This window comes from Rhinoraja longicauda, chromosome 5 (assembly GCF_053455715.1).
Source record: "Rhinoraja longicauda isolate Sanriku21f chromosome 5, sRhiLon1.1, whole genome shotgun sequence".
Lineage (NCBI taxonomy): Eukaryota > Metazoa > Chordata > Chondrichthyes > Rajiformes > Arhynchobatidae > Rhinoraja > Rhinoraja longicauda.
Genome location: NC_135957.1, coordinates 84,430,075 through 84,447,315, shown reverse-complemented (window position 1 = coordinate 84,447,315; position 17,241 = coordinate 84,430,075). Strand labels below are relative to the sequence as shown.

Sequence of the window (17,241 nt, the reverse complement as noted above, 5' to 3'; positions counted from 1 at the left end):
TGGCAGATGCAGTTTAATGTAGATAAGTGTGAGGTTATTCACTTTGGAAGTAAGAATAGAAAGGCAGATTATTATCTGAATGGTGTCAAGTTAGGAGGAGGGGGAGTTCAACGAGATCTGGGTGTCCTAGTGCATCAGTCAATGAAAGGAAGCATGCAGGTTCAGCAGGCAGTGAAGAAAGCCAATGGAATGTTGGCCTTCGTAACAAGAGGAGTTGAGTATAGGAGCAAAGAGGTCCTTCTACAGTTGTACCGGGCCCTGGTGAGACCGCACCTGGAGTACTGTGTGCAGTTTTGGTCTCCAAATTTGAGGAAGGATGTTCTTGCTATGGAGGGCGTGCAGCGTAGGTTCACTAGGTTAATTCCCGGAATGGCGGGACTGTCGTATGTTGAAAGGCTGGAGCGATTGGGCTTGTATACACTGGAATTTAGAAGGATGAGGGGGGATCTTATTGAAACATATAAGATAATTAGGGGATTGGACACATTAGAGGCAGATAACATGTTCCCAATGTTGGGGGAGTCCAGAACAAGGGGCCACAGTTTGAGAATAAGGGGTAGGCCATTTAGAACGGAGATGAGGAAGAACTTTTTCAGTCAGAGAGTGGTGAAGGTGTGGAATTCTCTGCCTCAGAGGGCAGTGGAGGCCAGTTCGTTGGATGCTTTCAAGAGAGAGCTGGATAGAGCTCTTAAGGATAGCGGAGTGAGGGGGTATGGGGAGAAGGCAGGAACGGGGTACTGATTGAGAGTGATCAGCCATGATCGCATTGAATGGCGGTGCTGGCTCGAAGGGCTGAATGGCCTACTCCTGCACCTATTGTCTATTGTCTATTGTCTATTGTCTATTAATACTTAAGAAAGATAAAGATGAGGAAGAACCTGGATCTTATAGAGCTATCGCGTTGTTAAATACAGATCAAAAAATATTAGCAAAAATATTAGCAAGAAGATTAAATAAGTACGCCACTAAACTAATACATCCAGATCAAACGGGGTTTATCCCTAAGAGACATTCATTTAATAATTTGAGACGATTGCTTAATATAATGCACTCACACCAAACTAATGATCCAAATCTCGCAATTATTTTGCTGGATGCAGAGAAAGCATTCGATCAGGTTGAATGGAAGTATATGGTTAAGGTATTGCAAAAATTTCAACTGGGAGAGAATTTCATTCAATGGATTAAATTAATATATAATAAGCCAACGGCAAGAATATTAACTAATAATATTTTATCCACGAAATTTCAACTGTCAAGGGGTAATAGACAAGGTTGTTCATTATCACCATTGTTATTTGCCCTCATAATTGAACCATTAGCGGAAAGTATTAGAACTCATCCGAATATCCACGGATATAAGACAAAATATTCAGACAATAAAATATCATTATACGCTGATGATGTACTTTTGTACATCACAAAGCCTCATATCACTATACCCAATATTTTAAATTTAATTGAGGATTTCGGTTCATTTTCAGGTTACAGAATAAACTGGAGTAAAAGTGAAATCATGTCAATAAAACCGAAAGATTCTATACATCTCGTACAATTTCCTTTTAAAATAGCGGGGGGAAAATTTAAATACTTGGGCATTGAAATTACTAGAAGATACCAAGACATGTTTAAAGCAAACTATAACCCTATACTTAAGAAATTACATAATTTAATTAAATTCTGGAAAACCCTCCCGATGTCTTTAATAGGTCGAATAAATGCCATAAAAATGATTTTTCTACCTCAAATTCTATACTTGTTCCAATCAATCCCACTATATTTACCCAAAAAGTTTTTTTAAAAATTGGACTCAGATATTACAAATTTTATTTGGGATTATAAGACCCATAGAATACAAAGATCACACCTGAATAAACCCAAAGTAGTAGGGGGATTAGCACTCCCTAATTTTATGTATTATTATTGGTCGGAAAATATTAGAAACATGATTCAATTGTTGGATAACGCTCTTCATCAACCGGAATGGATCATTATGGAAAAAGAGGATTGCTCCCCATTTAATATTGGTGCAATCCTTCTTTCACCAATGACGGTGAATAACACAAACTACAACAAAAACCCAATTATACATAGTACAATCAGAATTTGGAAACAAATAAAACACAATTTAAAATTAAGAAACTTATCTCTCCTATCTCCTATTGCTAAAAACCCTTTGTTTAAACCCTCGATTATAGACAAAGCATTCATACATTGGGAAAGAGTAGGAATTAAAACTTTGGGAGATTTGTATGATACGGGAAAACTATTATCATTTAAACAATTACAACTAAAATACAATCTGGGTAGCAATCAGTATTTTAAATATTTCCAAATATGTGATTATTTGAAAAAACATGCGCATGAATTTCACAACGTCCCATCAGACTTACTAGATGAAGTAATGAATACAAAGGCGGAATCACCAAATTTAATTTCACATATATATAATATTATACTAAATGCAGTAATACCAACAACGGAAGGTATTAGAGGTGAGTGGGAAAACGAACTAAGCATAAAAATTTCCACTGAAAGGTGGAAACAATACTTATTAAATGTGCACAAATGCTCAATTAACGTAAGACATACTTTAATACAATTTAAAATCATACATAGATTATACTACTCAAAAACTAAATTAAATAAATTTTTCCCTAACGTTTCACCAATTTGTGATAAATGCCATTGTCAAGAAGCTACTATAGTGCACTCATTCATCTTTTGTACAAAAATTCAAAAGTTTTGGACTGAAATTTTTGAAATTTTCACAAAAGTGTTTAAAATAAAAATGACACCAAAGCCAGAATGGATTATTTTCGGAATGACAGAAGGTAGTTCGGAATTAAATGCGTATCAAAAGAATTTATTTGATTACGGTTTAATAATAGGAAAAAAATTAATCTTAAAATTCTGGAAAAATGCTCCTATACCAACATTAAATATGTGGATTTCAACTATGTTTGAAACACTACATCTGGAACATATGAGACTCCGCCTGGAAGGAAAATCAGAACGCTTCTATCAGACGTGGTCTGCATTTATAGAATTATTACAAAGATAGGGTGGAGGAGTACCTCGGGCCTTGGTAGGGGGGGGACGGAAAACTATCGAGTTGGTGGATTCCTTTTGCGTGATAAAAGGTTTTTTTTTTTGGTTTTTTTTGTTTTTTTTCCCCTTTTTTTTTTTTTTTTTTCTCTCTCTTTCTCTCTTTCTTTTTACTATTTTTCTTTTAAAGCCATAAAATTATGGGGTACAATGATTGTAACAAGATATATGTGAAGTACATTGATGTATTTAACCTCTAATAAAAAAATAAATAAATAAATAAATTTAAAAAAAATAATAAAATCGAGCCTACTTCCACCGGAAGCCCATTCCATACAGCCACCACCCTCTGAGTAAAGACGTTACCCCTCATGTTACCCCTAAACTTTTGTCCCTCAATTCTAAAGTTATGTCCCCTTGTTGGAATCTTCCCCATTCTCAAAGGGAAAAGCCTACCCACGTCAACTCTGTCCGTCCCTCTTAAAAATTTAAAAACCTCTATCAACTGATTGTTAAACTGCCAATTGAGTTTGAAAGAATCCAGGAGTCATAGGGCGGTTACCCCCTTAGTGAAGGTAGGAAGTAGCTAATAACTCAGTCTTGCTCATTCTCGCTATTGAGGGCGTGCAGCGTAGGTTTACTAGGTTAATTCCCGGAATGGCGGGACTGTCATATGTTGAAAGACTGGCGCAACCAGGCTTGTATACACTGGAATTTAGAAGGATGAGAGGAGATCTTATCGAAACCGATAAGATTATTAAGGGGTAGGACACGTTAGAGGCAGGAAACATGTTCTCAATGTTGGGGGAGTCCAGAACAAGGGGCCACAGTTTAAGAACAAGGGGTAGGCCATTTAGAACTGAGATGAGGACAATTCTCTGAATGCATTCAAGAGAGAGCTAGATAGAGCTCTTAAAGATAGCGGAGACAGGGGGTATGGGGAGAAGGCAGGAACGGGATACTGATTGGGAATGATCAGCCATGATCACATTGAATGCCGGTGCTGGCTCGAAGGGCCGAATGGCCTCATCCTGCACCTATTGTCTATTGTCAGTCATAGAGTCATACAGCATGGTATGTAGGTTAATTGACTGGGTAAATGTTTAAAAAAAATTGTCCCTAGTGTGTGTAGGATAGTGTTAGTGTGCGGGGATCGCTGGGCGGCACGGACTTGGTGGGCCGAAAAGGCCAGTTTCCGCGCTGTATCTGAAATATGAAAATAAAATAATAATATGAGCACAGAATGAGTCCCTCCAGCTCTTTTCTGCTTTCTACTGCACAACCGCCAACAGCTGGGCTATCTCGTGCAGGTTTAGCTCGCGTGGGTACTGGTTGCAAAAGGGTTATGTTGATTTGTATGTGGGCAGGTTTGGTGAGATGATCCACGACCAAGCTGTCGAGCTGTGACTTGAAGAGTGACAAGGTTGGTTCGCATCTGGTGGTGTCGGGAAGGATGTTCCACTCTGGGATAGTCCATGGATACAGTGACTGCAGGTAGTTATTTTTGTTTGCTCTAATTCTAGTATAAATTAAGTGACCCGAGGACTGTCTTGTACATTTCTGGGTATTGGATTGAATGAAGTGAGATATGTTACTGGGGATGATGCCACGAGTCACTTTGTAGACAGGACAGAAGCGGGCTTTGGCGCATCTGAACTCGTCCACCCTAACCCAGGTGCCCCATCTACACCGATCCTATTCCCCTGTGTACGGCCCATGTCCCTCCAAACCTTCTCTATCCATGTTCAGTTTAGTTTATTGTCTCGTGTACCGAGGTACAGCGAAAAGCTTTTGTTGAGTGCTAACCAGTCAGCGGAAAGACAACACATGATTGCAATCGAGCCATTCACAGTGTACAGATACATGATAAAGGGAAATAACATGAATAACGTTTAGCGCAAGATTAACCCGGTAAAGTCTGATCAAAGTCTGATCAAAGTCCGAGGGTCTCTACTGAGTTGGATAGTAGCTCGGGAATCAGTGCCTGCCTCAACTACCTCCTTTTGAAAGATGTAAATGGATATCCATTTATACACTCCTGGCATTTCAAGAGTTCTCCCTTTCAGGTGTAATCATGCTTGAAAGCCACCAGTACCTTATTATATACTTGATCTCGCTTGAGATTGAAAGGAGCAAGTCAAAGCATTAACCACATCGTTTTGTACGAATAAAAAGAGGCGGCAAACTTGAAAGGAACTAATTGCATGGCTGGGTAAACTAATACGACCGGATAGCAGAAGTTACCAGAATGCCACTTGAATATTTGGACCAAAGGAATGTGGTTTTTGATAGTTTCGTTCATGCACCAAGTCAGGTGGAAACCGGTGGTGGATTATTTATGGAACCAGAGATCGCAGGTCTCACATATGAGCCAGCCCGTGTGAATCTCAGGTAGAACCATGCTGGTGGAAAGACCTCCATGTTGTTGGATTCAGTTCAGTTCTGTTTTTTGTCACATGTACAATGAAAAGCTTTTGTTGCGTGCTAACCAGTCAGCGGAAAGACAAAACATGATTACAATCGAGCCATTTACAGTGCACAGATACATGATAATTGGAGGCAGAGGGGTGTTTTTGAGAGACCATAGAGTAAGGAGTGGTATCAAATACCATTATTCCTATGAATGGACATCCGATAATCTCTACTGATAAGCAAGCATGTATGCGTAACAGGATTAAGCCCGAAGAAAGGCTATTTGAAATTATGAAACTGTACACTGTTTGTGGGTGATAGGAAGAGATGACAAACTTGAAAAATTGTAAGTTCATAAGTCATCGGAACAGAAGGGCGGGCATGGTGGTGCAGCGGTAGAGTTGCTGCCTTACAGCGAATACAGCGCTGGAGACCCGGGTTCCATCCCGACTATGAGAGCTGTCTGTATGTAGTTTGTATGTTCTCCCCGTGACCGCGTGGGTTTTCTCCGAGATCTTCGGTTTCCTCCCACACCACAAAGACGTACAGGTATGCAGGTTATTTGGCTTGGTGTATGTGTGAATTGTCCCTAGTGTGTGTCGGACATTGATAATGTGCGGGGATCGCTGGTCGGTGCGGACCCGGTGGGCCGAAGGGCCTGTTTCCACGCTGTATCTCTAAACTAAACTAATGAGGCCATTCTGCTTATCAAGTCTACTCCACCATTCAGTCATGGCTGATCTATCTTTCCCCCTCAACCCCATTCTCCTGCCTTCTCCTCATAACACCTGACAGCCGTATTAATCAAGAATCTGTCAATCTCCGCCTTAGAAATATCCATTAACTCGGCCTCCACAGCCTTCTGCGGCAATTGTCTAGAATGATCAGCCATGATCACATTGAATGGCGGTGCTGGCTCGAAGGGCCGAATGGCCTACTCCTGCACCTATTGTCTACCTTAAAAATATTCATTGGCTTAGCCTCCACAGCCTTCTGTGGCAAGGAATTCCACAGATTCAACACCCTCTGACCAGAGAAATTTCTCCTCAACTCCTTCCTAAAGGAACGTCCTATAATTCTGAGGCCTCCGGTCCTAGACGCTCCCACCAGTGGAAACATGTCCATATCCACTCTCTCCAAGCCTTAACAGGTGATGTTTCCGAAAAAAGAGCTGGAAGAGGGACAAAGCCTGGTGCGTGATAGACGGATAAAGTGAAGGGGGTGTTAAAAGATTTTATCCTTCCCGACATATTGACCTTGGAGACACAAAAGACTGCAGATGCTGGAATCTTGAGAAGAACATAGAGTGTTGGTGTAACTCAGCGGGTCAGGCACAATTGTGGAAGGAATGGACAGGTAACATTTCAGGTCAGGACCCTTCTTCAGACATTCGAGTTTAGAACTGTTTCTAGAACTTTTCCCGCCTGCGCCTTTCAGCCTGAGAACATTGATTGCTTCAAATCATGAAGCCAATTCTGTATCCAGTTAGCTAGCTCTCCTTGGTCCCATATTTAGTTTAGAGAATCTGAATCTGAATCTGAATTACATTTATTGTCATTCAAAATGAATTGAACGAAAATCATTTGCCACGCAGCCACAACAGTACAGAGTAAAAACACAAGGCACACAATTTTAACACAAACATCCATCACAGTGACTCCTCCAGACACCCCTTCACTGTGATGGAAGGCAAGAAAATTTCTTCTCTCTTCCCCCATGCTTCTCCCACGGACAGATAGTTCGACTTCTGCCGAGAAGCATGGAACTACAGCATGGAAGCAGGCCCTTCGCCCCACTGACTCCATGCTGATCATCAATCACCCATTTACACTAGTTTTAGAAACAATAAACTGCAGATGCTGGTTTATACCCAAGATAGACACAAAGTGCTGGAGTAAACTCAGCAGGTCAAACAGCATCTCTGGAGATAAAGGATGGGTGATATTTTGGGTCGGGAGTCTGAAGAGTCAATTTGCCTCGGATTCAGCAGCAAGTATGCCCCACAAAGACAATCCCTATATTATCTTCAAGTAGAAACAAGGAACATAGATGCTAGTTATAACCAAAGATAGACACAAAGTGTTGGAGTAATTCAGCAGGTTAGGCAGCACCTCTGGAGATAAAGGATGGGTGATATTTTGGGTCGGGAGTCTGAAGAAGTCAATTAGCTTTGAATTCAACAGCAAGTATGCCCCACAAAGACAATCCCTATATTGTCTTCAAGTAGAAACAAGGAACTACAGATGCCAAAGATAGACACAAAGTGTTGGAGTAACTCAGCGGGTCAGGCAGCATCTCTGGAGAAATAGAATAGGTGATGTTTTGGGTCGAGACCCTTCTTCAGACTGAAGTAGGTCTGAAGAAGGGTCTCGGACCGAAACATCACCTATTCTTTTTCTCCAGAGGTGCTGCCTGACCCACTGAGTTACTTCTCTTTCTGTTTCTGTTTTCTACTGCACAACCGCCAACAGCTGGGCTATCCATGTAGGTTTCGCTTGCATGGGTACCGGTTGCAAAAGGTTATTTAGATTTTTATGTGGGCAAGTTTGGTGAGATGATCCATGTCCAAGTTGTCGAGCTGTGACTTGAAGAGTGACAAGATTGGTGCACATCTGGTGGTGTCGGGATGGATGTTCCACTCTGGGATAGTCCATGGATACAGTGACTGTAGTTAGCTATTTTTGTTTGCTCTAATTCTAGTACAAATGAAGTGACCTGAGGACTGTCTTGTAAATTTCAGGGTATTGGATTGAATAAAGTGAGATATGTTACTCCAACACTTTGTGTCTATCACACTAGTTCTGTTATCCCCCTTTCGCATCCACTCCCTTACACACACTCTGGGGCAATTTACAATATTTACCGAGGCAAAAGACAATAGATGCAGGAGTAGTCCATTTGGCCCTTCAAGCCAGCACCGCCATTCAATGTGATCATGGCTGATCATTCTCAATCAGTTCCCCTTACCTGCCTTCACCCCATACCCCCTGACTCCGCTATCCTTAAGAGCTCTATCTAGCTCTCTCTTGAAAGCATTCAGAGAATTGGCCTCCACTGCCTTCTGAGGCAGAGAATTCCACAGATTCACAACTCTCTGACTGAAAAGGTTTTTCCTCATCTCCGTTCTAAATGGCCTACCCCTTATTCTTAAACTGTGGCCCCTGGTTCTGGACTCCCCCAACATTGGGAACATGTTTCCTGCATTCGCTCTGAGGCAGTATAAGATTATTAAGGGGTTGGACACGTTAGAGGCAGGAAACATGTTCCCAATGTTGGGGGAGTCCAGAACCAGGGGCCACAGTTTAAGAATAAGGGGTAGGCCATTTAGAACTGAGATGAGGAAAAACTTTTTCAGTCAGAGAGTTGTGAATCTGTGGAATTCTCTGCCTCAGAAGGCAGTGGAGGCCAATTCTCTGAATGCATTCAAGAGAGAGCTAGATAGAGCTCTTAAGGATAGCGGAGTCAGGGGGTATGGGGAGAAGGCAGGAACGGGGTACTGATTGAGAATGATCAGCCATGATCACATTGAATGGCAGTGCTGGCTCGAAGGGCCGAATGGCCTCCTCCTGCACCTATTGTCTATTATCTAAATGCAGAGCACCCGGAGAAAACCCACGCGGGTGATGGAGAGGAGGTACTTACTCCGCACAGCCACAGACAGCACCCGTAGTCGGGATCGAACCCGGGTCTCTCTGGCTGGGGCTGTGTGTGAGGCAGCGACTCCACCGCTGTGGACACGGGTGAATAAACGCTCACTCCCCGCCTCCCTTGGCTTTGACCGTCCTCCTCACTAAAGGTACCAGAGGCTCTATTATGTTTGGTCCTCACCTCTCAGCGAGCAGGGCCCGGGCGGCCAGAGCCCGCTCCGCAGCAGGGGACGGGTCCGGCGGAGCCAGTGACCGCCCCTCGGTAACGGCGGCAGCAGCAGCAGCAGCGCGGCCCCGCGACCGGCGACGGCGACCAAGGGCGTCCTGGGCGCCGCCATCTTGACACTCGCAACAACAACAACAAACTTTATTGGTCGTGTCGCTGCGCCTCTGGGTTGACCTCTTGTCCTTGGATGGTGGGAGGGATGGAAGGAGAGGGAAGGGAGGGAGAGGAAGGGGAAGGAAGGGAGGGGAAAGGGAGGGAGGGAAGGAAGCAGAGAGAAAGGGAGGGAGGGAGGAAGGAGTGAGAAAGGGAGGGAGGGAAGGAAGCAGAGAGAAAGGGAGGGAGGGAGGCAGGAGTGAGAAAGGGAGGGAGGGAAGGAAGCAGAGAGAAAGGGAGGGAGGGAGGAAGGAGTGAGAAAGGGAGGGAGGGAAGGAAGCAGAGAGAAAGGGAGGGAGGGAGGCAGGAGTGAGAAAGGGAGGGAGGGAAGGAAGCAGAGAGAAAGGGAGAGAGGGAGGCAGGAGTGAGAAAGGGAGGGAGGGAAGGAAGCAGAGAGAAAGGGAGGGAGGGAGGCAGGAGTGAGAAAGGGAGGGAAGGAAGGAAGGACAGAGAAAGGGAGGGAGGGAGGAAGGATGGATGGATGGATGTAAGGAAGGAAGGAGAGAGAAGGGAAGGGAGGGAAGGAAGGAGAGGAAAGGAAAGGAAGGAAGGGAGGGATAAATAAATAAATAAATATGGGGAGAAAGCAGGAACACATAAAATTCTTAAGGGATTGCACAGGGTAGATGCAGGAAAAATGTTCCCGATGTTGGGGGAATCTAGAACCAGGGGTTACACAGTTCAACAATAAGTGGTAGGCCATTTAGGACTGAGATAAAAAACGTTTTCACCCAGAGAGTTGTGAATCTGTGGAATTCTCTGCCACAGAAGGCAGTGGAGGGACGATTCATTGGATGGTTTCGAGAGAGAGTTAGATTTAGCTCTTCGGGCTAAGGGAATCAAAGGATATAGGGAACAAGCCGGGACGAGGTACAGATTTTAGATTATCAGCCGTGATAATTATGAATGGTGGTGCTGGCTCGAAGGGCCGAATGGCCTACTCTTGCACCTATTCATGTTTCTAAAGGACGGATGGAGAGATGGATAAAAGGAGGAAGACAGGGAGGGAAGGAGGGATAGATGATGGGTGAATGAAGGGATGGGTGAAGGGAGGGAGAGGTGGAGGGGGGATGGGTGGAGAGATGGATGGAAGTGTGGATGAAGGAAGGAATGGTCAGAGGGAGGTATGGAATGGAGGGAGGGAGAGGGAAGGATGTAAACATGATGAATGAATGGAGGGAAGGGTGAAGGGATGGGGAAGAGATGGAAGGTGGGAATGAAGTGAGGGGGGCGGATAGATAAATGGAGGGATGAATGGATGGTGGGAGGGATGGATGGAGAGAATGGAGTAGAAAACATGATGCTCAAGATAGAAGTCAAGAGTGTTTTATTGTCATTAGTTTATTAGCTTAGTTTATTATTGTCACATCTACAGACGTGTAGATTTTTTTTTAGATTTTAGAGATACAGCGCGGAAACAGGCCCTTCGGCCCACCGAGTCCGCGCCGCCCAGCGATCCCCGCACATTAACACTATCCTACACATACTAGGGACAATTTAAAAAAAATATTTACCCAGTCATTAACCTACAAACCTGTACGTGTTTGGAGTGTGGGAGGAAACCGAAGAACTCGGAGAAAACCCATGCAGGTCACGGGGAGAACGTACAAACTCCGTACAGACGGCGCCCGTAGTCAGGATCGAACCAGAGTCTCCGGCGCTGCATTCGCTGTAAGGCAGCAACTCTACCACTGCGCCACCGTGCCGTTGAGTAAAAAAGCTTTTTGTTGCATGCTATACAACAAAGAAAATACTATACATGATTACAATCAAACCGTCCACTGTACAGGTAAAGGATTGAGTACAACATTTAGTGCATGATAAAGTCTGATAAAGTCTGATTAAAGATAGTTCAGGGTATATTCACCCGTTCAATAAACGGTTCCTCACCTGCCTGGACTCTACTAAGGATCACAAGCTTGCCCACCTGCAGCCCGGTCCCTCTGCTGACTCACTCTAAGGTCGATGGGAGGTCAGGAAATGAGAGGTCATCGCCTCTTTCACCCAGAGAGTTGTGAATCTTGTGGAATTTTCTGCCACAGAAGGCAGTGGAGGCCAATTTGCTAGATATTTTCAAGAGAGAATCAGATTTAGCTTTTGGGGCTAATGGAATCAAGGGATATAGGGATAAAAGCAGGAATGGCGTACTAATGTTAGATGATCCGCCATGACCATATTGAATGGCGGTGCTGGCTCGAAGAACCGAATGGCCACCTCCTGCACATATTTTTCTATGTTTCTAAGTGAGAGGATAGTTCAGATGCTGATAACAGCCATCCCGAAATGTCCCAAAATGGAACAATGAAATTCTTACCTGCAGTAGCACGACAGATATATAACCATATCTCAGTAGACTGAGCACTCAGTAAGGTTGCCAACTGTCCCTTATTAACCGGGACATCCCGTATTTTGGGCTAAATTGGTTTGTCCCATATGGTACCGCCCTTGTCCTGTATTAGGCCCGGGGGGGCGCTGTAGGCCCAGACGCTGTAGGCCCCGACACTGTAGGCCCGATGCTGTAGGTCCCGACAGTTTAGGAGCCGACACTCTAGGTTTCTGACATTTTAACTCCGGACAGTCTAGGTCCAGAGGCCCAGGCACCGCCGAACGGAGGTTGCGTGTCTACCCGCCTCCTGTCCAGGGCGGCAGCCATTAGCGGGAGCACGTGGCTGCTGGCTGGGTGAGGTCACGTGGGGCGCGTTGCGGTGACGTCACCTTGTCCCGTATTTGGGAGTGAGATAGTTGGCACCCCTAGCACTAAGCCAGGTGGGATTGGCGTGGCGGCGCCTAACGGCAGCGGCTGACTAGCAGTCTGTCCGTCTTTTTTTTCCCCTTTTTTTGTTGTGTGTCGGTGTTGGGATGGTTTTTATATATTTTTTTTGGTTGTGTATGTGTGGGAGGGGGTGGTGGTGTGGGTGGGGGGAACTTTTCTCTTCCTCACGGCGCGGGGTGCGGCTCGGCTGCGGGGCCTAACATCGCCCGCTGCGGCTCGGCCGCTGAACTTTACATCACCCGGTGCGGCTTGGCCGCTGGACTTTACATCCCGGTGCGGCTTGGCCGCTGGACTTTACATCCCGGTGCGGCTTGGCCGCTGGACTTAACAGTGCCCGGTGCAGATCGGCTGCGGGGCTTAACATCGCCCGGTTCAGCTCGGCTGCGGGGCTCAACATCGCCCGGTGCAGCTCGGTTGCGGGGCTCAACATCGCCCGGTGCAGCTCGGCTGCGGGGCTTAACATCGCCCGGTGCAGCTCGGCTGCGGGGCTTTTCATCGCTGGTGCGGCTCGGCTGCGGACTTGACATCGCCCGGTGCGGCTCGACCACGGAACTTAGCTGCGCAAGGCTTGGTCGCGGGCCTTTCATCGCCCGGGTTCGGCCGCGGGACGTTTCAGCGCCCGGTGCGGGGACTGTGCGGGTCGGTCGGGGACGAGCTGTCTGTCCGTGGGCATGGGGAAGAGAGTGGAAGTTTTGTTGCCTCCATCACAGTGAGGGGGTGTTTGGAGTCACTGTGATGGACGTTTGTGTTGGGGTTATGTGTCTTGTGTTCTTTTTTTTTTTCTATGACTGCTATGTAGTTTCGTTCGGTACTTCGGTAAAGCTCTGTTATACCTGTTATACCTGTTATTGGTGTGGATGGGGTACCTTGGTTGGCATGTGCAAGTTGGGCCAAAGGGCCTGTTTCCATGCTGTATGACTCTATGACTCCAGATATCATAATGAACAATAAAAAGAAGATCAATATATAAAAACAAACAAACAATACAGTGCAAAGACAAAAACATGGCCCCCAAGACCCGTAGAGCAATCAAAGCAATTTGGAGTTTGGTGTTTAGTTGGAGTTTGTGGTGCTCGATAGCCTGGTGTGCTTGCAGATTCTGACAGAATGGAGTAAACCTCCTGTATATTGGCGAGACCAAGCGCAGGCTCGGCGATCGTTTCACCGAACACCTCCGCTCAGTCCGCCTAAATCTACCTGATCTCCCGGCTGCTCAACACTTTAACTCCCCCTCCCATTCCCACACTGACCTGTCTGTCCTGGGCCTCCTCCATTGTCAGAGTGAGGCCCAGCGCAAATTGGACGGACTACACCTCATATTTCGCTTGGGCACCTTATACCCCACCTTATACTTGAAGTGATTTCTCTAACTTCAAGTAGCCCTTGCTTTCCCTCTCTCTCCATCCCCTCCTCCCTCCCAGTTCTCCCACCAGTCTTACTGTCTCCGACTACATTTTGTCTGTGTACCGCCCACTCCCCTGACATCAGTCTGAAGAAGGGTCTCGACTCGAAACATCACCCATTCCTTCTCTCCAGAGATGCTGCCTGTCCCTCTGAGTTACTCCAGCATTTTGTGTCTACCTTGGAGTAAATCAGTTCTCTATGTTGTGAATGTTTCAATTCTACAGTCCATTCTTGCTTCAATGGTTTTGTTCCATATTTGGAGATGCAGCATTGGGAACAAGTCCTTCGGCCCACCGAGTCCACGCCAACCACCGATCACCCATTCACACGCGTTCAATGGTATCCCATTTTCTCATCCACCTCCTGTTTATCTGGGGCAAATTAGAGGGCAAATTAATCTACAAACATGCACATCTTTCGGATGTGTGGCTTTAGTTTTGTGTAGTTTATTATTGTCACACGTACCGAGGTACAGTGAAAAGCTTTTTGAGGCGTGCTATCCGGTCAGCGAAAAAACTTTTCACGATTACAATCAAGCTATTCACAGTGTACAGATACAGGATAGATGGCATAACATTTACGACTTATTAAGTCGTAAAAGTCAGAGGAAACCAGGGCGCCCCGATGAAACCCACGCGGTCTCAGGGAGAACGTGCAAAGTCCATGCAGACCGCGCCCGTGGTCAGGAGCGAATCCGGGATCTCTGGCGCTATGAGGCAGGAGCTTTTTTATTTACAGATACAGCACGGAAACAGGCCCTTCGGCCCACCGGATCTGCACTGACCAGCGATCCCCGCACATTAACACTATCCTATATCCAGATTACCAAGCCAATTAACCTACATACCTGTACCTCTTTGGAGTGTGGGAGAAAACCGAAGATCTCGGAGAAAACCCACGCAGGTCGCGGGGACAACGTAAAACTCCGTACAGACAGCGCCCGTAGTCGGGATCGAACCCGGGTTTCCGGTGCTGCATTCGCTGTGAGGCAGCAACTCCACCGCTGCGCCACCGTGAGCACCAATCTATCGCAAGGTAAATCCGTAAAAGTCAGAGGAAACCAGAGCGCCCGGATGAAACCCACGCGGTCTCAGGGAGAATGTGCAAAGTCCATGCAGACCGCGCCTGTGGTCAAGAGCGAATCCGGGTCCTCTGGCGCTGCGAGGCAGGTAGACGAGGCAAGGTCAGATTGATTTTTGCTCCCCTTTCCAAATCGGCATCTCTTTGTGTTTGTTGATGAGAAAGGAAATTGGGGGACCCCGCAGAGGTACATTTTTAATTATGTTTTTAAGTGAAGGATAGATTTATACTTCCTACGTCTGTGTACAGTAAAACCCAAAACAATGCTTTGCTACCCTTACAATTTACAGAATGAATGCAATCAGGTTTTTCAAAGCACATTGTTGGTTTTTCCGCACAGAAAGGGTCACTTTGTGGCCAATGCTCAGTATGAAGAAGGATTAATCACTGAGTTAGTGTTGCCCCTCTTTAAATATAAAGCACGTTTTATTTTATTTGCAGATTTTCCCACATATCCAGTTTATACATACTTTCAATAGAAGCCACTGGCAGGCTGGATCAGTTTCAAGGAAGTTTCAAAGGTATCAATTCCTTTGAAAAAATATTGCATCCTTCTTCAGATAACTATTGAAATTGCTGTTGATTTTCAAAGCTCAGCATTAAAACTGGTATTAACAACAGTTTATGGACTCCTGACATTGGTTTCCATAGAGTATTCATTATTAATTCCGTACTTTCAAAGGCAGTCTTCTCTTGTCTGCGTAATCCGTGAGCCTTTTGATTTCAATAGGCACCACACACTGCCTGGCTTGTTTCCACAAATGTAATGTTTTTATTATGTGTTGGATTACAGAGCTCTCCTTTACCCCCTGCTTCAAAGTCTCCCAGTCTGTCCACTCAAAGCTGAAATCACTGAAATCTTACAGAGCTGGAATCTCAACTCCAGCAGTAATGAGGATTATAGTTGGCAGCATAACCCTGGGTACAAAGGGTGGAGATGAATTGCAAAAAGTTCCCATTCTTGAGTATTATCTGGTGATCTTTGATACTGAGTAAGTTAATGTTGCTATTGGCCTCTCAGTTGTAACCCCAGTTGATATTAACTGTGAACGCTTGGATGTGACTACTTCGAACACCTCTTGGAGTCATGCAGCACTCTAAGTATTAACGTCATACCAAGTATAAGGGGGTAAGATAGTAGACCCGTTGTCCTTCATAGAGCAATGAACTTCTTACCTGCAAATTCTTGATTAGTACGGGTGTCAGGGGTTATGGGGAGAAGGCAGGAGAATGGGGTTAGGAGGGAGGGGTTGAACTGTTTTTCGCCTTCCATCACAGTGAGGAATGTGGAGGAGTCACTGTGGTGGATGTTCATGTTAAAATGTATTTTGTGTGTCCTGTTGGTTTTTATTGTTATGACTGTATGGTAAATGACGTTCCTCGTACGTTGCAAAACATACTTGGCTAATAAAGTATGATTGTGATTGTGATCAGCCATGATTGAATGGTGGAGTAGACTTGATGGGCCAAATGGCCTAATTCTCCTCCTATCACTTATGATTTTCTGATTTATGATCAGCATAACGGATCCTTGACTGCAGTACACACAGATAAAATTTTAAAAATAGAAACAAATATTCAATAAATTAATATTTGTAAGACTAGTGCAAGTCCCCTGTGCGGCCAAATCCAGAGTCCAGAGAAGTTCACAGTTAAGGTTAGTGTTGTGTCGTGTTCAAGAGCCCAATGGTTGTTGTGAAGAAGCTATTCTTCAACCTGGTTGGCCACGGCTTTCAGGCCTTCTTCTCAATATTAGGAGTGAAATGATTGTGTGGCCAGGGTGACGTGGGTCTCTGATGATGCTGGCTGCCTTTTTGAGGCAGAGACTCCTGTAGATCCCTTCGATGGTGGGGAGGGATCCACTGCGGAACTCCACTGGTCACAGATTGCCAATATTGTTCTTGCACAACAACCCTCAGTCTTCAGCCAACCCACAGCCAATTCTGAATCCATACGACCCTGTTACTGTTAATCCAATCCCATGCATCTTAATCTCCTGGATCAGCGTACCGTGGGGGAATTTATCAAATGCCATACTAAAATCTATGTAGACAACATCTACTGCCCTTCCCTCATCGATCACCTTCATCATTTCACCAAAAAAGTCAGTCAAGTTAGTCAACCATAATAAACAACAAAAAAATGTTCAATAATAGTGCAAAGACAAAAACCATGTCTACGTAGTTCGGAGCCTATTTGGAGGTTGTGGTGTTTAATAGCCTGATAGCTGTAGGGAAGAAGCTGCTCCTGAACCTGAACGTTACAGTTTTCAGGCCCCTGTACCTTCTTCCCCATGGCAGGCATGAAATGAGAACGTGGCCAGGGTGGTGTGGGTCTCTGATGATGCTGGCTGCCTTTTTGAGACAGCGACCTCTGTAGATACCCCTTCAATGGCGGGGACATCAGTACCCGTGATGGGCTGCGCAGTGTTCACTACTTTTAGCAATCTTAGTAGCTTTGTCCGTGCCCTTTATGTGGTGAGTATTTCGGTACTAGGG

The 17,241-nt window shown here is 45.3% G+C and overlaps 1 protein-coding gene across 2 annotated transcripts in view; it reads right to left on the bottom strand.

Moving 5' to 3' along the window:
* Nucleotides 1-9,543, bottom strand: part of LOC144594072 (AFG1-like ATPase) — a 108,108-nt gene extending 98,565 nt beyond the window's left edge. The window contains exon 1 of one of the 2 annotated variants that reach the window (XM_078400258.1): nt 9,289-9,543. In XM_078400258.1, coding sequence (XP_078256384.1) covers nt 9,289-9,445 — 157 coding nt within the window. In that variant the 5' untranslated portion in view covers nt 9,446-9,543. The remainder of the gene's footprint in view (nt 1-9,288) is intronic. The other variant, XM_078400257.1, reaches the window with a different exon arrangement.
* Between the last annotated feature and the right edge of the window lie 7,698 nt (nt 9,544-17,241).